Source organism: Corythoichthys intestinalis, chromosome 21 (genome assembly GCF_030265065.1).
Source record: "Corythoichthys intestinalis isolate RoL2023-P3 chromosome 21, ASM3026506v1, whole genome shotgun sequence".
Lineage (NCBI taxonomy): Eukaryota > Metazoa > Chordata > Actinopteri > Syngnathiformes > Syngnathidae > Corythoichthys > Corythoichthys intestinalis.
This window is the reverse complement of record NC_080415.1, coordinates 15,325,571-15,347,649: the sequence shown is the minus strand read 5'-3', so window position 1 is coordinate 15,347,649 and position 22,079 is coordinate 15,325,571. Positions and strand designations below refer to the sequence as shown.

At 40.8% G+C, this 22,079-nt stretch overlaps 1 protein-coding gene across 2 annotated transcripts in view; it reads right to left on the bottom strand.

Moving 5' to 3' along the window:
* Positions 1-19,534: 19,534 nt before the first annotated feature.
* LOC130910056 (dual specificity protein phosphatase 3-like) overlaps positions 19,535-22,079 on the bottom strand; it is a 126,028-nt gene continuing 123,483 nt past the window's right edge. The window contains exons 6-7 of one of the 2 annotated variants that reach the window (XM_057827091.1): positions 19,682-19,823; positions 19,535-19,611 (exon numbers count right to left, since the gene is read on the bottom strand). Coding sequence is in view for 1 of the 2 variants with exons in the window: in XM_057827089.1 (XP_057683072.1) it covers positions 19,762-19,823 (62 nt within the window). In the remaining variant the exon portion in view is untranslated. The remainder of the gene's footprint in view (positions 19,612-19,681; positions 19,824-22,079) is intronic. The other variant, XM_057827089.1, reaches the window with a different exon arrangement.

Sequence of the window (22,079 nt, the reverse complement as noted above, 5' to 3'; positions counted from 1 at the left end):
CCACGAGCAAGATTGACGCATCAATTCTGGCAATCAGTTCTCCTGACAAACGAACAAGGACAAAGACCAGCGCGCTTTGTCCTACAACAAGTAGCGCCAGCCTTGATAACAAAGTTGATAGCAGGCGCTTGTGACGTCAAGACCAGCGTCGGTCGCTGTGGCAACCACATCCCATCCACGCACGAAACTAAACAGCCCGAAACCGGCCAGAGAGGGATGATCCCAAAGCAACGCCCAGACACACCTTCGGCCGGCCCACTACACCACGGACTTAAAAAACACTGGACACTGAGATAAGACAGATTTGCTGCTCGGAAACATTTTCTATTTAGCCTTGCTTTGGATCCAGATGGTCCCTCCGTTGTCCGTTTTTGCCTTGTTTTTGACAATTGTCGACGAATAAATTGTCAACCTGTTTTCGGTGAGTCTTCTTCAGACTTTTGAAACATGGAGTCAGTACAAAGGGTGAAAATAAGAAGAGAACGCGCTAGTTTTGTTTCCTCCCGGTTTGGCTCGCGGGGGCGGTAAACAGCGGAGCACCAGTTCCGTTCGGCTGCCGCCGTTCCCGTGCAGCTTTGGCCGGGGGGACTAAATTCCAACAATACACAAACAAGATGTACTGCTAGCAGTCCAATCGATGGATTTCTATGACAACATTCTAATCTATCCCGTAGTATTATATCTAGAGTAGAGAGGGATATTGGTGTGTTAAACAGGGGCACAGGGTTAATTCGGCCAGAATGCGGTCGTTATTAAATTATTATTTCTGTGCGGCCCTGTAGTAAATGCGCACCGGAACCGGTCTGCGGCCCGGCAGACGGGGACCCCTGGACTAGGGTGTAGTTTTGAGCATGGACTACGGTTTTGAAGTTAACTGTTTCACTCGCTCGTTAACAGACCCCCCCACCCCCCGACCCATTTTTTCTCCTCGGATCTACGTGATTCAGAAGAATGACCCATTTTGATTTCAAAATGGTGAAGTTTGCATGCCTGTATAATAATAAATAATAATAACACTATTAATTAAATAGATAATAACCAAATAACCCTGTCTGGGTTCTTCGCAGAAAAAAGCCAGGAAATAAATAACACTATTGGGCCGTAGTTTGGGGACCCCTGGTCTATAGAGTAGACAGGGTTATTGATGTGTCAAGAGCTACGGGCCAGATTGCCGTCGTTAGTAAATTATTTCTCTGTGGCCCGGTAGCAAATGCGGTGTTTGCCCCCGGTGTTTGGGGACAACTGCAATAAGGTACTGTTTATGCGACTTTAAAAAAATAGTCAAATCAGTTGAATCAGAACCTAGAGATGTCGCTTATGAAAAAAAAAAAAAACGTAAAAGACGTATAAATACGTCTTTGGGACACTGAAACTATTAAAAATAGAACGTATTTATACGTTTTTGGGAGCAAATGAGTTAATCACACCCTAATCAATTAAACAACTCAAAATACTTGAATAAGTTCAGTAAGCCTTTAAACCAGACATGTCCAAAGTGCGGCCCGGGGGCCAAATGCGGCCCGTGGTCAAATTTCATCCGGCCCCCAGCCTCTGTCATAAGATCAATAACGTCTGGCCCGCACTTAATAAATTGGTCAGCAGTACTGCTACCAGCATATGAAGTAGCTTACACATTAAATGCTGCTCCTCATTTACCCACTAAAAGGCAGCAGCACTCTAAGCAACATTACCCCGTGTGACGCTTGACTTCCAATTTTCTAAAATGGCAACAATCAACAGAAAAAAAAAAGTTGACTGCGACGGCCGACGCTTCAAGGATAGGTGGAAATTGGACTATTTCTTCACTAAAATACACAACAACTGTGTCTGCCTCATTTGCAAAGAGGCAGTCGCTGTTTATAAAGAGTTCAATGTGAGCCGATATTACGAAACAAGACACGCTGACATGTACGACAAGATTACAGGGAAGATACGCAGCGAGAAACTGAAGCAACTTGAAGCTAGTTTAATTTCAGAGCAGCAATATCCTGAGAGTCAAACGCCACAAAGGCTAGTTGCGAGATTCTTGAAATTATTAAATGAAAATAATAATAATAAAGCAAATGTGATACACAGAATGGCTTGCTAAAATTTGCTTAAATATATTGTTCTATGTAAAGGACATCAGCCAAGGTCGGCCCCCCACATTCTTACCACACCAAATTTGGCCCCCTTTGCAAAAAGTTTGGACACCCCTGCTTTAAACTATATTATAGGCAAAAGAGTACCAATCTATTTTGACGGCAATGAATAACTATGTCTGAAAGTGGAAGTTTCTGAGGTGAGAATTTATTCTTGCGTCCAGATGACCATTATCGACCGCTTTCGCAAGAATGATAAGGTGTTTTGCTTAAGGAGCTGTCTGTTCACAGAGTGCTGTATCCGATAATATTGATGACATGAGTGGAAGGAAAAAATATGGTATGAAAGGTGTTCCAGCAAAAGGATAAACGTACCCTTGAGAGGATTGTCAAGCTTCTTAAGGAGCAGACCACTGCTGAAGCTGGATTCGAAACATAGACTCCAAATTCTATGATATTCTAGTTATATAAGACAGACCTGGACAGTAATATTGCGCTATAGTGTAAAAATGTACAGTCCCCTATTTAATTCAGCATTCTTTGACAAATGTTCAGCAGAGAAACAGCAGATTCTGATTTTCTGCATACAGTAAATCAGATTAGCGCGTATGAAATTCCATGGAAAATCCTGAGTCAGAGGGCGAGCATCCTTCACTCCCAGTTTGCGCATGCACGTGTGCACACTTCACCTGCTGCACACGCACTCACACAGATGAGAGTGTTTAGGAGGGCCTGCTTAGGACGAGAATCACAATGTTTCCAATCAGGCTCTCTGCTGGAACAAAGTGAAGGCGAGACCCACCCTGGCGCACAGTCCGCGTGTGTTTCTATGTCTGCGTGAACTGCAAGAATCCCAGAATCTTTCGCCAAATGAAGAACACCAGTCCAATCCTTCCCATGGGCTTGGACATTTTTCCTTCCTAATTATGATTGTGATGATAAATGGGGTCCTTACAAAACTTTGAGCTGCTCTGCGTCCGAACAACAATTTTATGTTCAACCGCAAGCTCTTTGCTCAAGATGCCGCTTTGACAACTGCATTTCAACACGCTCGCAAATGAGGAAGGGAGAAAAGTGGTTCATATGATCGAGATGTTTTTCTAGTCGCTGAGGGGTTTTGAGGCCAGTGTGTTGAAACTAAATCACAAAAATAAAGAACATTTAAACTTCTTTTAAACAGCTTATTTGCCGACAAGCGTTTGATGTCTAAGAAATTGACTTTGAATAACGTTGGACCCAAGATGGTAGGCACATGTTGTGTGACCACAGGTGGAGACGAAACAATGACCTTTGCAATTTGGCTTCCTATGTGGATTAGTCCACATTGATAGGTTTAGTCACCTTAGCCCAGTGGTTCTTAACCGGGGTTCGATCGAACCCCAGGGGTTCAATGGCGGTTAAGAAACGCAAAGCCCTAGTTTGTACGCTGACTAAATCTAGGCAAAATCAGGTGTTTTAAACCAGGTTTTGGACTGGTTTGCCCTCAATTTACAGGCTTTATTCCATTGGTTTCAACTGCTAGCCCCCTATTTAATGGGAGGAGAGATTTGTTTGCTCAGTCGAAGGTTGACTGGCACTTAGTATGAGGAAGTGTAACAGACCTACAGACAACCTGAACTGCGTAGATAATTTTAAAAAAACAAACATTTGCTTCATTTTACACCATGAAAATAGGATGTGATGAAAGGATGCGACAATAAAATGAGAATGTAGACCTGAAAACAAATAAAAAGGAACAACGTGAAATGAAATGAGTTTCATTTTCCAACGTGAAAATCAACAGCAAAAGGCAAAATTATTTGCAGTAAATTTGAAATCTGAAAGAAATTTGAACAGGATTAATTTAGATGTTAGCTTGCTCGGTTTTGTATACGTGAAAAAAAAAGCTTTATTATGAAATTCCGAAGGATGCGGTGAATGCAGTGTGAAACTCATGAGGTTCGGTCCCTTTAGCAAGGTTAAGAACCACTGCCTTAGCCTATTTGGTCATCTGTTATCCAGGGTTTGGGTTCAAGTTAGCTTTCCAGTCTTGGTTAGTATTTGAGATAGGTTTATAGTTTCAAGTGAGGGATATGGTTTTAAATAAAAGGTTTTGTTAGGGTTTAAAGCCATGTCAGTGTTTCAAACGAGGCTTCGAAACGAAAAAAAAAACAACTTTCAATTGAGCTTGAAATAAAAATAAATGGATTCCTGAAAAGCATCAATGATCTTTCACTGCCGGGAAATCTACCACGGTCAATGGCATGTAGTGAGTCAATAATTTTGCTAAATCTTAAGACAGTGTCTTATATTCAGTAAGTCCTATGACATTGATTATTTTCAGAGACTTAATTTCTATTGGTCTCATATAATGAACTTTAGTTAAGTCAACGTCATTTTTTATGGCCATGGGTAAAATGAATACAGTGATCCCTCGTTTTTCGCGGTTAGTGGGGACCAGAACCCTCCGCGATAAGTGAAAAACCTGTCAGGGAAATTCAACTTTGAACTCCAAGACAAGTGTCAACTCGATAGCTCTATGAGAAATGAATCAGACCCCAACCATGGATTGCTTTGGTTCAAAGGCTTTATGAACAAGAGCTCTCGGGTACAAAATGATGTGATTCTGCCAGGAGCTGTGATCACCCAGAAGTACAAAGAAGTACAATAGAGGCTGAACATTTATATATTGTTGAAAGGGCGGTGCCGAAGCCCACCTTGAAACGAAACTTACCAAGAAACGAAACTCATCATCTCACAAACCTGGGTATTTTTTCATACAAAAACATCTTTGAGCTAAAACCTTGAGCACTGGTCCCGGTTGGTAGAGAGTGAGTCAGATCTGATAAGGGGGTCCACAGACACCCATTGTATTCATGCAGGGCATATTGGAAAAAACAGGAACATAACAGTCCATATTTGGGCATATTGTGATACAGTCTACAATAGTCAAAGCTATGGGGAGGCACACTCAAACAGTGTAACAATAGCATAACAATGATGCTCTATGCTACAATGTTCTCATGCAATCATAACAAAGCATATAATGTATAATGGTTGTGTTTTAAGCATGAATAAAATTCTCTCACAAAACCGTGAAGTAGCGTCCCCCCACCTCCAGTTAGTTTTTTTTTTTTTTTTCCCCAAAAAACGTTTTGCACACTCACTCAAATGTGTTCAGTGATCCCTCGCTACTTCGTGCTTTAAACTTCGCGCCCTCAGTCCATCGCGGATTTTTTTTTCAATTAAGAAAAAGTAAACAAATACAGATGAGATGTCCTGAGCCGATTACGTACTCTCACTCTCCCTTCCGCCCTCCCTCCCTTTCCTTGCTCTTTGTTCATCAGCGAGTGAACTGGAGTTGCTTATTAAAGTAAACGATGATTGACAAACGGTTAAGCTTTGATCTTGCCAGAGACTCGACCTTCAAAGAGCCGCATGTGTCAATCATTGTTTAACTTGTTAAACAGTTGCTGTGGCAACCCACTGTTTTTAAGTGAGCAGCTCGCGTGGACTCACTCAATGAAGCATTTAATAAAGACAAGCATTTTTTTTCTACTTTTTTAAATGGATTGAACGTGTACTTTTTTCTTGTTTAAAAATAATTCTGTGGGACAGTAACGTGTTTAAAACTAATCATAATTATTATACATAAAAGGTTTTTTTTTTAATTATACATTGGGGAAAAAAGTGAAAAACATCCTATATGTATCTTTTTCCAATAATTAACCTTAATAAATACATTGAACACAAAAAAAAAAGTAGTAGCGAAAAGTAGCGCCCCCCCACTCAATTTTTTTTTTTTTTTTTTTATGAGTGGGGGGGCGCTACTTCGCAGTTTTTCACCTATCACGACAGGTTCTGGTCCTCATTAACTGCGAAAACGAGGGATCAGTGTATATACATTTTTTAATAAAGAGTTTTTAAGCACTTCAAATGTAATAATTAGGATAAGTTTTAAACATGTTACTGTCCCACCAAATTATTTTCAAACAAGCATAAAGTAAAAAAAAAAAAAAAATTCTTGGCTTTAGTCCACTCACTTACACACAACGAGCTGGCACAGCAACTGTTTAACAAGTTAAACGATGATTGACGCATGCAGCGCTTTGAAGATCAAGCCTTAACTGTCTGTCAATCATCATTAACTTTAATAAGCAACTCCAGTGCACTGCCTGACCAACAAAGAGCAGAGAGGGAGGGAGGATAAATGGGAGAGTAAGACGACGTGATCGGCTCAGACAGCTCATCTGTATTTATTTATTAATTGAAAAAAAATCCATGATGGACTGAGGGCGCGAAGTTTGAAGTGTTAAATAGCGAAGGATCACTAAACCTACATACAATTTTAAGTGCATGCTTGTTTTGGAGGGTGGGAGGAAACCAAATTTACAAAGAAATTTCAAACACAGGAAGGCCGAATTGAGCCTGGATTAGAGTCTAACCGCTCAAGTGTGAGGCAGATGTGCTGAAACGTCAGCCACCAGGCCCAAGCAATATTGCCACCACAAACATTTGTCAAATATTTGTAAAGTCTTACACCACTGTTTCTCATCACCACTTTTGATGACATCTCAACTGAAAAACGTGATGGGATCTTGTTATTCCAATGCAAACGGAACCTATTTGAGGACCAGATTTCATGCAAATTTAATTTTACTTAATCGTGTTCATCTTTTAAACATGGAATTATTGAGTTCTATTTACATGTTAGTCAATAAAACAGGCAGTCAGTATTTTTGGGGCAGGGGGGTGAATTACTGTTTTATGACTGGGATATGATTACACATTAGGCTTTCAAATAAGGGTTTCAAGCAGGTGATGTGGCTTCAAATCAGATTCAAGTCAGGAAAATGGATTCAAGGATTTAAAAAGAAAAAAAAAGAGGGTTTCACATCCAGGTTTCACGCCAGGGATAGGGTTTTAAACAAAGGATTAGATTTTAAGCAGTTTGCACAGATATTTTTAAAATTATTTTTTATTATGTTTTATTTTTTAGGAGAAAACGGCAAACAGTTATGAGGGGAAAGAAAGGAAGGAAGCCGACAGAAGAGGAGAAGAACAAAATAACTAGGGATTTCCCGATCGGATATTTTTGCACCCGAGTCTGAGTCACCTGAATTTGAGAATCTGCCCATTCTGAGTCCCGGTCCGATAACGATATATTTTTTTTCTATTTGAACAAAAATTCAGAACATGTTACAGTCATTACTTTTTACAGTACTTCCTCTTCTGTTTTTCCTGGGAGTGTTGCAGAGGATAAAATTTCTATATTTTTGTAACTTTTGGCAATGCCATTGTAGTTTTGGATTATTTTGTTACATTTTAGCCCTTAAAAAGCCTGAACGATGATGGAAAAAAACACTAACATTGCGAAATTTTAGGGTTTTGCGATATAGCGATATTATATTGCGATATTAAAACTAAGAGTTTTCACAAGATAACTTGCATAGTTCTGTTTGTGATAGGCCTGAACGGTATTGGACAAAATTAACACTGCGATATACACTCACTGGCCACTTTATTAGGTACACCTGTCCAACTGCTCGTTAACAATTTCTAATCAGCCAATCACATGGCGGCAACTCAGTGCATTTAGGCATGTAGACATGGTTTAAGACAATCTCCTGCAATTCAAACCGAGCATCAGTATGGGGAAGAAAGGTGATTTGAGTGACTTTGAACGTGGCATGGTTATTGGTGCCAGAAGGGCTGATCTGAGTATTTCAGAAACTGCTGATCTACTGGGATTTTCACGCACAACCATCTCTAGGGTTTCCAGAGAATGGTCCGAAAAAGAAAAAATATCCAGTGAGTGGCAGTGCTGTGGGCGGAAATGCCTTGTTGATGCCAGAGGTCAGAGGAGAATGGCCAGACTGGTTCGAGCTGATAGAAAGGCAACAGTGACTCAAATAACCACCCGTTACAACCAAGGTAGGCAGAAGAGCATCTCTGAACACACAGTACGTCAAACTTTGAGGCAGATGGGCTACAGCAGCAGAAGACCACGCCGGGTGCCACTCCTTTCAGCTAAGAAGAGGAAACTGAGGCTACAATTTGCACAAGCTCATCGAAATTGGACAGTAGAAGATAGAAAATAGAAAAACGTTGCCTGGTCTGATGAGTCTCGATTTCTGCTGCGACATTCGGATGGTGGGGTCAGAATTTGGCATCAACAATATGAAAGCATGGATCCATCCTGCCTTGTATCAACGGTTCAGGCTGGTGGTGGTGGTGTAATGGTGTGGGTTTCTTGGCGCTCTTTGAGCCCCTTGGTACCACTTGAGCGTCGTTGGAACTCCACAGCCTACCTGAGTATTGTTGCTGACCATGTCCATCCCTTTATGACCACAATGTACCCAACTTCTGATGGCTACTTACAGCAGGATAATGCGCCATGTCATAAAGCTGGAATCATCTCAGACTGGTTTCTTGAACATGACAATGAGTTCACGGTACTCAAATGGCCTGTACAGTCACCAGCTCTCAATCCAATAGAGCATTTTTGGGATGTGGTGGAACGGGAGATTCGCATCATGGATGTGCAGCCGACAAATCTGCACCAACTGTGTGATGCCATCATGTCAATATGGACCAAACTCTCTGAGGAATGCTTCCAGCACCTTGTTGAATCTATGCCACGAAGAATTGAGGGAGTTCTGAAGGCAAAAGGGGGTCCAACCCTTTACAAGCATGATGTACCTAATAAAGTGGCCAGTGAGTGTATATTGCTTAGGCTCCACACTTACTTTTTGCATTGGTTGCACTGGTGCACCAGCACAAAATGTAGGCGCACCCACATTTTTTATTGCATCACCTTTAACGCCATACTTTTAATCATTCTCCATAACATTCATGTCATTCAGATGAGTGAGTCCACTCAAATGGGCTCACGCTGTCGAGAACAGCCTCTCACTTGCACAGTGAGTTTCCACAGACAGGGCTACTGCTCATGTAACAAGCTAAACGATGATTAACACATTTATGCCTTTGATAGTAGAGCTACTGAGGCTTCGCTGGCGAGATCAAAGCTACAAACCTGTCAAACATTATTAACTTTGAGTACCAAACGCAAGCTGAGACATTGTACGAGCATGAAGCAGAAAAAGCAGAAAAAAACAGATATATTTTTTAAATTAAAAACACAATCCTTTTCACCCGATTCCGATCCTCTGAAAAATGGCGCGATCGACCCGATTGTCGATCACGTGATCGGATCGGGACATCCCTACAAACAACAACAAGAAATACAGTATTACACGCCTATGCTACCTACAGTATGAACATAGTGGTGCTATCGTTAGCCAATTATATTTACCCATGGACACTGTTGGAGGCAGTCTTTCAGGTCCTCCGCGTGTTCGTTTTCAATTCAGGTGAGACGGCTAGACTGGATTGCTAAATATAAGACTGGAGGCAAGAGATCATTACTGCGCAGTTTTAATTTCAGAAATTTCTGGGTGCATTCAATGACAGAACAAAAGCTATGTAGAGAAATGCACGCTGAACAGAGAGCTCGGCATTGCTTATATGCTTTATAGATAAGGAGGTGTGTCTGTTTGGTGATTAACTCATCTTGCAAAATGGTTCATGAGCCTTGCTGGTTGGCAGTTAAAAGTCCATGATTATTGTTGGCAGTTAAAGTCCATGATTATCTGAGGCAAAACTAACTGTCAGCAGTTTTCTGTGAAAAACAACTCCATTTGAATGCATTAGACAAGATGCATACTGACTTCAACACCATGTGGGGGCCAGATAACCGAGGAGAAAGGTGATTCAAAACGAGACGTGATTAGGTGGGGTGGAGTGATGTGCAACAATGTGAGGTGGGGAATCCAGTATTCTGTCGATCACCTGTAAGTGTGAATATGTTGCCATCCTATTCTATGCTACCTGATCGCTAATCCTGGCATTGACAATTTCTCTGCCTGAGTGTGTCTAATTGCACCCAGGCATGCGTGAACCCACTCAGATGTGTTACAGATGATTGTTATAGTTGCTCAAAGATGAGCCACAGTTAACAAAATGAAAAAGAAAAAAATATGCGCGTTGTGTGCACATCCATAAATAGGCTTGCCAATACAGCCGTAGAATGTCTACGATCTAGACGGTCCCCCTCTGACCGCCGTTCCATAGTCTTTATAAATTAGGGTGAAAATAATTGTGGTAACATCGCCAAAGAAATCGTCAGGCTTTTAATAATTTATTTCAGAACTTGTGAAACACAACACGCCTACTGTCCGCCACAGCTGACGCTAACAACAGAATATGAAAAGTGTAAGTAAAAACTCAAATGCATCTTTCTCTCTCTGACACGCCAGCCACACGGTGATTTCAGGTACAGCACGCAAAACACATCCGCCACATTAGCAAGGTCCTGAAACGAATTAACTTCGCATATAGAGGTACCACTTGCCTGGTATACCAGACTCACCGCTGTTCCAGCGATTGAGTCTGGCGACCGTCCGGCGGATCAAATTCCAAGGGCGGAGCTAGCCACAGCAAACACACAGCGGATTGGACCAATCAGCGACGGGCACACGTGACGTTGTTAAAGCGACAAGCAATTAGCGTGAGCGGTGAATGGAGGCGTTTATTCAACATGGCTAGGACGAGCCACGTTGACCGTTGTCAATGACTTTTTTCTATGTGTTTTTGGTAATTTAAAACTGGTTTTACAGCGGATTGGAACATATTCTCGGCTCTCCCGTTCGCCATTTGTGTTGTTGTAGAGACGACTTTCGGTGCGCAAAAGTGACGTTACTCGTTAAGAACACGTCACGCAAATAAACGAATCTGATTGGACGAGTGATTTTGTACCTTGCTCGAGAGGCCGTTAATGGGCTGGGTCCCAGACTATTTCTCACAGTGTTTGAAAAATACAGGGAGAACAGTCTGGCTGTGCCAGGCAAAGGTACCACTGTATATGAAACAATGTGCCGATGCTGCGCAATATATATTCTATTTAGTTATATATTAGTTATATATATTCTATATATTTAGTTTCCAACCACAGGTCGACCCACCCAAGATGGCTGCCACCTATGTGGTTTTGTAGACGTCGAATAGAATAGAATAGAATAGAATAGAATAGAATAGAATAGAATAGAATATCCCTTTATTGTCATTATACAGTTGTACAGTGAAATTGTTGAGCAGCTCCCTTTACAGTGCAGGACAAATTAAAAAAAAATCTCAAAATTGGCTTGCAAGAATCAAGTAAAAAATCTAAATAAATATATTGACAGTGAGGCATTGAATATTGCACTTAGTAAGTATTGCACATAGTATATTGCATGTAAATGAATATTGGACATTGGGTCCAATTTTCATTTACATGCATCCATTTTGAAATGGGAGTGTGCCCGTCCTACATCAAATGGATTGGACATCTAGAGCTGTCAATGGCAGACTATGAATCAAGTATGACCAAGCCATGACAGCAATGATTATATATTCAAGTGAGTACGCGGGAATTTAAGCATTAAAAGTATAGATATGTTTTCTTTTTTTAACGTGGTGTCAGTACAGGAATCTGTTACGTACTTCCTCAATCTAAGTACATGTAAGGCCGAGAATTGAGTGGATCAACACTTTATTCAGTGTGCTTCTCAGGGTGCACACGACTCATCACAGAGGTTCCTTTTTACTGTGATACCACACCCACAGGGAGCACATATCACACCTACAGGGAGTGCACAACTATGGCAACAGCAGTGGGACATATATTACATCTCCTCCCTTCTTACATAACGTCCCACAAATAAAGACAAAAGAACTTCATGCTTTTCTCATCTTACTTATTACTTATAAATCCAATCTTGCCTGTCACGTGCATGATAACGATGTTCAACAATCACTTCAGATTTTTCACTTCCGATACCGTTGCAGGTTTCATTTGTGCATTGTTTGAATTCGACACAGTTACAGTAGGATTGTTTGGTTTTGACACATCCAGTAAGCTAGACATTTTTGGTTGAAATACACTGCTATAATCATCCCATCCACGTCGCCACTTTTTGTGATGTACTTCCTCAATCTAAGTACATGTAAGGTCGAGACTTGGAACGATACTTCTTCATTCAGTGTGCTTCTCATCACATGTGCACGCGACTCATTACAGAGGTTCCTTTTTACTGTAATACCACACCCACAGGAAGCGCATACCACACCCACAGGGAGTGCACAGCTATGCAGCAGTGTGACATAAACATTTTACAAATCCGTATGAGGAGCCAAAAAAATGGTATCGGTGCAAAATGGTTTTAAGTAACATTTAGAGTTTTCGGTTTGGGTTTTAAATGAGGAATCCACTATGGGAGTGCCAAAAAATCGATGATTAGATGCATTGCGATTCGACACGTGTCGATTCGATTACGGTTCATAAATGTTCAAAAACAATGATTGTCCCTAATAACTTTATGACAGCCACTTGTAGCGGAACGAAATTCCAGACACGTCTGCCGCCCCGACACCTTTAACAGACGCACGCACAACGTTATGATGGAGCTTGTCGGATACTGAGTGGGAGATTTACTCCTTTTCAAAAGACTAGGAAATAAATTTGTGTATGAGACAGGCAGGGACCCGTCGGTTGCGCTTCTGTGCGCGAGTAATTTTTTTGAGCAAGAGGGGAAGAGAGATGGTTCGTTGCTCCTTGTCTTTCAGTTGTCCAGCAGTAGGTACCAGTTGTGTTAACTGGAAAAGGTTCCTAGTGTTTTGCTAAGTCCTGTGTACGTCTATCAGAGGTGAGTACACAAACTCTGTTGTACTGTTTAGCCTTTATTGCTGTTTTTTGAGATATTACTAGTTCGAGCCGAGCGCTATGCTAATTAGCAACTTGTATTTCCATGTCAAGTTGTTCGTTGTTTGGTGGTGTACAAAAGTTATTCCAGATGCAGAACGTGTAAAACCAGGATTAAGTACAGCGTTAACACTACAAACATGCGAAATAGTACAGAAATATGTGAAAACAAAGTATATTGGTTAAAAGAAGTCTTATTTCTAAAGACATTTTGTTTGTTTCCAGAAAATGTGGAATTCATTCCACCAGTGTAAATTTTATTGTATTGTTGAGAGAAATAAGTACTGCTGTTTGAAACAGCAAATGTTTTTACACCTTCTTGTGAAAAAAGAGCATCTTGTTTTGTATAGGCATGTTGAGAAATAAGTACTGCCTTTCCAATGGTTAATGATTTTGCACTTACTTGTATTTAAAAAAAAAAAACAAAAAAACAACTTTTTGTTGTATGGGCATGTTTCCATCGTTCCTGTTGAATCATTAGGATATTTTTAATAAATAATGGACATAAATTTGTTCGGCTACTTTATTAATTAGTAATGATTACGATGCATCGATAATCGTGATAACATTGATCATCGTCAATACCGTGATCATCGTTCATTAATCGAATCATAGGGTTCCCAAGATGGCAAACCCCTAGAATCCCCCTTTTTTTTCAGTCTAATGTATTATGGTTTTAATTTTGGACTTTAAACAAGAGTTAGGTTTTAACACTAATAGTTTCAGAAGAGTTTCATGCCAGGGTTAGAGCGTCAAATAAGGGTTTGGAACTGGCAAAGATGTGAAAAAATTAGACGGAACTAATGCTCGCTGCATGTTTAATGACTTTTTCACTTGTCGTGTGTGCGGCAAAACAAGGGGACACATTAGCATAAAACATCAGATGAATGAGCCGTGGATGTTTTTCCAAAGTCATAATTCTCAGCTCAGAGGGAGGAATAAACAGATTTAATTGTTTGTGACGGCTGTCAATGATCATGTAGTGTGTGCGGGCGGTCGGGATGCTGCTCTTAAAACGCCGCTGGGAAAAAGTTAGAGTACAAATAAATCACCGGAGCTGACAGACGAGCATAAACACGTCCGCCAGGATGTGAATTTACTGAGATGGAAGTGACGTGGAATGTGGTGTCGAATCATCGCTACTTATAGTTGGAGTCATTTTGGTTTTAGAGCCTTACTGTTGAATTATATCAAATTTTAAGCAGTAGATTTTTTGTATAACATTTATTTATTCGATACATAAATAGTGAAAAAATAAAGGTACAGTACAATGTATCCGACTTACGTGATTTCAACTTCACGACACCGCAGTCTCATCCGCCATTTTGTCTCCAGTCGTTTTTTCTTTCTTTCTTTTTTTAATAATGTTGACTTTTGTTTTCTGATTCATGCTTTTATTTTAGCGCAGGGGCCAAAGAGTAGGTAGTACTTCGACACGCGAGTAAGAGCGCATGTATACACGAAGAATAACACATTTGCACACACGAAGAAGAGCGCATGCTCGAGGAAGAGCTCATTTGTTCCCACGAAAAAGTCGCACAGCCGAGGGGGAGAGGGGAAAGATGACAGCTGCAAGCTTGTGCGCAGATTTGTTTCATGTAAAGCATCCATAAGGCAACATCTGTATATAACACATTTTGTACTGGTTATTGTGCGTTTTCAACAGTGGTCAAATACTTGGGGTGAGTTTATGTGATTGTTTTTGATGATGTGTGGACGCTAACTGCTAGATGCTAATTTTTTGTGTGGATTATTATTGCCGTATCAGCAGCTAGTTATAAACGCAAATTTGAATTGCTGTTATTGAAGATGAAACTGATTAAATTTCAGTTTTATTTTAGTTTTATTCTGCAAGTGTTGACGTCATGAGCAGCTGAATAAAGTCAGTATACCACACGGACGTCTGACATCGTCATTTTGCTTAGCTCGCCGTCTAGCTAGACTCCAACGTCTTGGCAAGGACATACATGTTTTTGGATGGTTATCTTGAGATTTGGGGGGTATTTAGGGGTACTTAAAGGGTTAATTCCGGTTTACGCGGAAATTCCGGTTACATCGCCAGCGTAGGAACGGAACCCGTTCGGTACCTGGGGACTACTTGCAGTACTAGTTGAAAATAGTACAAGTTGAATAATAATCCTAACCCTACACTTGCAGTAGTACTACTGGCAGTATGTGTACTTGCTGATGTTGATGCAGTACGATTAATGGCATTCTCACTTAGTATTCCAACTATTTTTCATTTGCAAGTTAATGTTTTATTTCAAGGTCATATCATTGTCACACTGCCTTACCGATGTGGCGAGAGCACGGGATGTCCTGTTGATGTGGGAAAGGTCGACACTGAAAGCGCAACCAATAAAGCTTGATTACCTCCCCCTCCCTCGCCCCTTCCCAAAATTCATAAAGGCATGTGGAGTGTGTGAGGAATGTCTTTGCTTTTACATCAAGAGCGCACCATCAAGGAGTTTTTAAAGGATGTTTAAAACCCTGATTCATTGATGCATTTATACAAATTTTCATCTTAGTCTTTTGGATGATAATACTTATTGGTCTTAGTCATATTTTAGTTACCTCAAAATGTGTTTGTCTTTGTCTAATTTTTTTGGCTGAAAACTCAAGACTAATTTTCTTTAGTTTTAGTCGATGTTTACTAAAAATGTTTTTGTCGGTTAGGGTTTCGAGTTCGGGTTACCCTTTTTTTGTATACATTTTTACGAAATACTCCCTTAATAAATAAATTAATAAATAATGTTGAACTATTTCGGATGAACATTGAAAGACAAGCACTTTGTAGCATCTCCAAGGACAATGCCAACTTGGTGATTATTAGGGAATGGGATGCAACTATATAGTTAAGTCACGGTTCGGTACGATTTTCAATACGAGGGACACGATTTTCGATTTGATTCAATACATTTAATGCTCTGAAACAAAGAATACAAGGGTTTTTATTTTTTTTTAAATGTTTTTTTATTTTGCTCACAAGCAAAAATAACAATGCCATCATATAAACATGCATTATATTGCATAATATTTATGTGCTTACTTACTGATCTGAAGAAATTTTGTATAAAAGTGCTGAGAACAATCTTTACTGTTTGTAAAGTGGGGCGGGGCACACTGTTGATTGCTATTACTTTCTTACCAGGTGTGTTTACCACATGAGAAAAACAACCTATTCGTGGGCCGAGTCCATCTGTGTTATGTACTGAATTAACAATATTTGCAGCAATATCTATAGTCACTGGTATGGACTGATTTGGCCAGCTTAACTTCCATTCAGTCATGGCGGTTTTTAATTCCTCGATGTAGTATATGGACTACGCGTCCCATGATCACTCTGAGCTCACGCAGCCAATGGCATGGGACTTGGGGGGATCTAACGTAGCACATCTAGGTTGCTATTTGACGATATCTAGTGTGTGCGCGCGAGTGTTGTCGGGCATCAAAAAAAGTTAACAAACGCCACAGAAGTCACGTCTGCTCATTACTGCACAACACCGGCATTTGACAATCGACTTTCATAAACAGGACGAGTTTGAAGTACAACGCTCTTAATTTGCCACTCATTGTTCATCAAGTAACTGTGAGTTAGCTGTCTGTGACCCACGGTCTTAACCTGTCTGTTGTCAAAGCGAGGTAATTCGTTGCAACCAAGTCGGCGACAATATATTGATGGACTTTGTTGTACTTATCCGTAAAGACATTCTTTATTTAATATGTACGAGTGGGGATAGCATATCAGCTCACCCAAAATGCTGCCAAACAACGGATCTGTACAACATTAAAGCTGGCAAGTCACCTCCTTAAGTTTTTGTCTTTCCTCATGAACAATGATCCTCGTGCGACACAGCTCACACCTTTCATGCCGTTTGGGGGAGGAGTGGAGGAGGGGGGCTGCTAGCGGCAGAGTTTGTTTTTCAATGCAAAGCTGCGCCGGATATTTTAGCGAGAGAGACAAATAAATTTGGAAAATACATTTTGGGAGCTTTTCATTTGGATCGAATGTTTTTGCGTATTGAATCGAAGAGGGCGTATGGAACGATTCAATATACAGTGGGGCAAATAAGTATTTAGTCAACCACTAACTGTGCAAGTTCTCCCACTTGAAAATATTAGAGAGGCCTGTAATTGTCAACATGGGTAAACCTCAACCATGAGAGACAGAATGTGGAAAAAAACCCAGAAAATCACATTGTTTGATTTTTTTAAAGAATTTATTTGCAAATCATGGTGGAAAATAAGTATTTGGTCTATACCAAAAGTTCATCTCAATACTTTGTTATGAACTCTTTGTTGGCAATAAGAGAGGCCAAACGTTTTCTGTAACTCTTCACAAGCTTTTCACACACTGTTGCTGGTATTTTGGCCCATTCCTCCATGCAGATCTCCTCTAGAGCAGTGATATTTTGGGGCGTTCGTTGGGCAACACCGACTTTCAACTCCCTCCTCACCCCGTGGCGTCAAAATGATAACAAGAACGAGGAGCAAAAATCCCAGAACCACACGGGGGGACCTAGTGAATGACCTACAGAGAGCTGGGACCACAGTAACAAAGGCTACTATCAGTAACACAATGCGCCGCCAGGGACTCAAATCCTGCACTGCCAGACGTGTACCCCTGCTGAAGAAAGTACACGTCCAGGCCCATCTGCGGTTCGCTAGAGAGCATTTGTATGATCCAGAAGAGGACTGGGGGAATGTGTTATGGTCAGGTGAAACCAAAATAGAGCTTTTTGGTAGAAACACAGGTTCTCTTGTTTGGAGGAAAAAGAATACTGAATTGCACCATACCCACTGTGAAGCATGGGGGTGGAAACATCATGCTTTAGGGCTGTTTTTCTGCAAAGGGACCAGGACGACTGATCTGTGTAAAGGAAAGAATGAATGGGGCCATGTATCAAGAGATTTTGAGTGAAAATCTCCTTCCATCAGCAAGGGCATTGAAGATGAGACGTGGCTGGGTCTTTCAGCATGACAATGATCCCAAACACACAGCCAGGGCAACAAAGGAGTGGCTTAAGAAGCATTTCAAGGTCCTGGAGTGGCCAAGCCAGTCTCCAGGTCTCAACCCCATAGAAAATCTGCGGAGGGAGTTGAAAGTCTGTGTTTCCCAACGACAGCCCCAAAACATCACTGCTCTAGAGGAGATCTGTATGGAGGAATGGGCCAAAATACCAGCAACAGTGTGTGAAAAGCTTTTGAAGAGTTACAGAAAACGTTTGGCCTCCGTTATTGCCAACAAAGGGTACATAACAAAGTATTGAGATGAACTTTTAGTATTGACCAAATAATTATTTTCCACCATGATTTGCAAATAAATTATTTAAAAATCAAACAATGTGATTTTCTGGGGTTTTTTCCACATTTTGTCTCTCATGGTGGAGATTTACCCATGTTGACAATTACAGGCCTCTGTAATATTTTCAAGTGGGAGAACTTGCACAATTAGTGGTTGACTAAATACTTATTTGCCCCACTGTAAAACCAAATATTGTTGCATACTTAGTGATTATACACACTCATCAGGAAAACAGTACATTATTTTCAATTAATTAGAGCCACACGGACACCACAAACTGTATGTACAAATAAGTTGTACAAGAGTTTAGAGGACGCTCACCGTTAGCATTAGCCTAATGCTAATGGTGAATGCTATGCTAACGCTACAACTTACAATCTGTGTAATGAGCACTCAGCAGAAACTTTTAAAGGCTAAAGCAACATTGCATATTCTCTCTGGCCATGAAAACAAATATTACAGCGTGCGCAAGCCTGCACGGAGACTGGAGACGACACACGGGAAGGAGGGGTGGGGCGCAGCACGTCACGAGGAACACAACCAGACACTGCTACATGCAGGCTAACTACACAGAAAATGTCACACATTGTGAACATGTGACGGACACTATTGCGCATTTTCGTCTCGTTCTCGTCTCATTAGACAAAAACTGGCATTCATCTAGTCTTCCAAAACCCGCTTTTAGCTTGTTATCGTCTCGTCATCGTCATGACAAAAGTGGTACTTCACGAAATATTTTCGTTATCACCATCGTTCACGAAAACAACACTGCTAAACAGGAATTTTAAATTAGGGTTTCTAAACCATTGTTGAGTGGTAAAGTTTCAATTTAGGGTTTTCGTCTTGAAAAAAAAATAATTCGAAAATGATCAAGAGTTTCTCTAACCAGGGTTTAAATCACTGAGGGTTTCAATTCAGGATTTCAAATTAGGCTTTCAACCATTGTTCAAGGTTTCTGAGTAGGATCAAAACATGGTTCTTGTTTCAAATTAGACTTTCAAGCCTGAGCTAGGGTTTTAAATTAGGATTTGAAGTACTTCTAACGAGATTCATCTTTATCTCGAATAAATAATTCCTAATGAGAATCATCTTTATAGTATGGAAGATAAACACAAGGAATTCATTTTTCAGTTTCAATCCGTTCAAGGAACAAAAAATACAAACACTTAGGGACTAATAAGGGGTCGCTCAAGGTCATCTCCTTGATTCTTTAGACAAGAAAAAGGGAAACAAAGAGGGAAACAACTCCTAAACTATGCTCCTATGAGGATGAAGGGCACAGTGTGGGATTATGGAAAAACACCTCAGCACATAAAGTACAGGATAAAACAACATTACAATACAATTCAGACTTGCACGTGTGGGTGGGGGGCTGGGAATATGTTTCAAAATAAGGCATAGAAAGGGTTTCAGTTTGAAATGACGGTTTCAAGCCAAGGTTCCTGTTTCAAAGAAGTATGCTTGAAATATGTAGGCCATCTTAAACATATTGTACATGTTGATAAAACTGACCTTGATATTGTGACATGAAGTTGACAGGATGTTTGACTGAAAGGGGTCTCCTCTTTAAACTCTCCGTGGGGGGGATGACATCACTCAGGGGGTCTCCGGGTGGTGACTGGCCGGCAGCCAGCAGGACGTCTCGCAAAAAGGGCTGCGACGGCACAACAAAGACCCGTAAAAGTCAATTGCAGACAAGCAGCCTGAAATACTCCACATGCGGTGGTCTTTGTTCCTCCACGGAGGGGGGGGGGTTTGCTTCTCATCCTTTATAACCCGTCGCTGTTTAATCAACTGCACTCTGGACGCACTTCACAGAAAGCCACGCCAAACTAAGCACGTTAAGTACGTCCAATAAGCGACATGCAGACGCATCAATTCCATGCTTCTATTTCAAGTGAAATATGGAAGTTATCATAAAAATGATTTATTACATCCATTTGACTCTTTGAAGTGCTTATGTTCTGCATTCCTCTCAAAGATAAGAACAAGGCGCAGCTACGTTTGCTAGTTGGATTGTCGCAAAAAATCCATGTAACTTGGCGTGTAGGTGCTTCACATACTGATGCAGTTGCTACGGCTTACTATTGCCACAGAATTCAAACAGGGTTTGAGAATACAATGTAGTCAAGAGTCAAGACTTTATTTCTTTCTTTAATTTCCTTTCAGGCATGACAAATCCAAACAAACATACAGCAATCATACGTACTTACATTTAATTCTTAACCCTAACCCATTATTCAGAGGTTAGTTCATTCAGTTGATTCGATCCAGAAGATAGGGAATAGCTGAAGGCCAATGGAAGGTATTGAGTTAATTATCGAGGGTTGATTGAATATTTGCTTGATTGATTGAATATTTGCTTGTACTCATATATACCTAATACATACATAATACATATTGCCATATTTTTTCTTATTGATATAACCAGTAAATGATTATTGCTTGCTATACTAGGTTGTAGTATAATGTTTAAGTGTTATAAAGTGTTAAAGAGGGTCGGGGTGACAACTGCCTTGCTTCATGGCCGCAACATTGCGTAACTAGACCTTCTGGGACATCTTCAGCATCTTACGTCTAGACTTTCGTCTAGACTTTCGAGAACATCTTCCATTCGAGGACATTTTCCATGGCCGCAGCGTTGCATAACTGAAGTGTCTGGGTCATTCTGACCACTTTACCCAAGTGCCTTTGCTTACACACGTGTATTCAGTTAGTTCCGCCTACATGCTCACACATAGCCAATCAAAATCACATGGGTGTCTCCAGCTTGCTTTCCCCTTCCCTTTAGGGCGGCACCTTTCTGTGTTAGGACAAGCCCCTAATAAAAGAAAGAACAAGGAGTTTAGTTTTAGATCAATTTTGGTGACTAAACAGCGTAATCTGGCATTTCACTGTCTAGTCCCTCCTTGCTCTCCTTGGCCAAGAAAACTGAGTGTCTTCTCTCCTTATTTTTGGGTAATTTTACAAATGTCTACCTAAGGATCTATTTTTGAACTTGACGGAAGGCCATGTCTGCCACCCCATTTCGTCGATTTAATCCTCGTCGCGGTTTTCATTCCTTGCTGCATTCCGACAAACATTTATCTCCAGGTTTCGCAGCTCAGTAGTAATTTTCATTACCCTTTCGGTTGTGGCAGCGTTGGATGCTACTAGATCATTCTTCACCTGTAATAAGTCATCACAGGCCTTGTTGAGGCTGGCATGGACTGTGGTGATAGCGCTGTCCGCAGAAGTGGCCAACTCAACTGATCTCTTTTGGTTTTTCAACACTTTCATGATGATTCGACGAATCAACTGGGCTCCAAGCCCCTGCAGAGGAATCACAGCCAGCAGCGCAACAAAAAGATATGCATCCTCGATGTCTTTAACTTCGAGTGTGGTTTATTGGTCATTACACATAAGCAACGAAATTTCCTTCCAGGTTCAGCCGGACCGAGACAATAACAACATCACATATTAAATGGGGGTACAGGCCGAGCTGCCTGTGAGATCGTTTTGTAAAGCGCTCCGGAAAATGTGAAAAGAAACAATATTTGTGGTAAAAGAAAAACAAACTAAACAAAACTGGCATTTCACTTCCCTTCAAAGGAAGAGGAATGACACATTGACAAGTATGGAGGCCAGAATGGGACAGAATTAAATATATAAATACAGTGGTACCTCTACTTACGAATGTCGCTACATACGGAATTTTCAGGTTATTCACGCCTCAATGGGAAAATATTGCCTCTCGTTACAAAAGAATTTGCAGAAAATCGCAGCTCCCAGAGTTTACTGAACGTAACATGCTTATAGCTGCTTTGCCATTGGCCATTCCCAAGCATTTTCCTGGCATCCAATTGGCTAAGAGGGACCCCTACTGTATGTGTATGTGTGTATGCCAGCCTCCTCTTCATTCGCTCGTTGA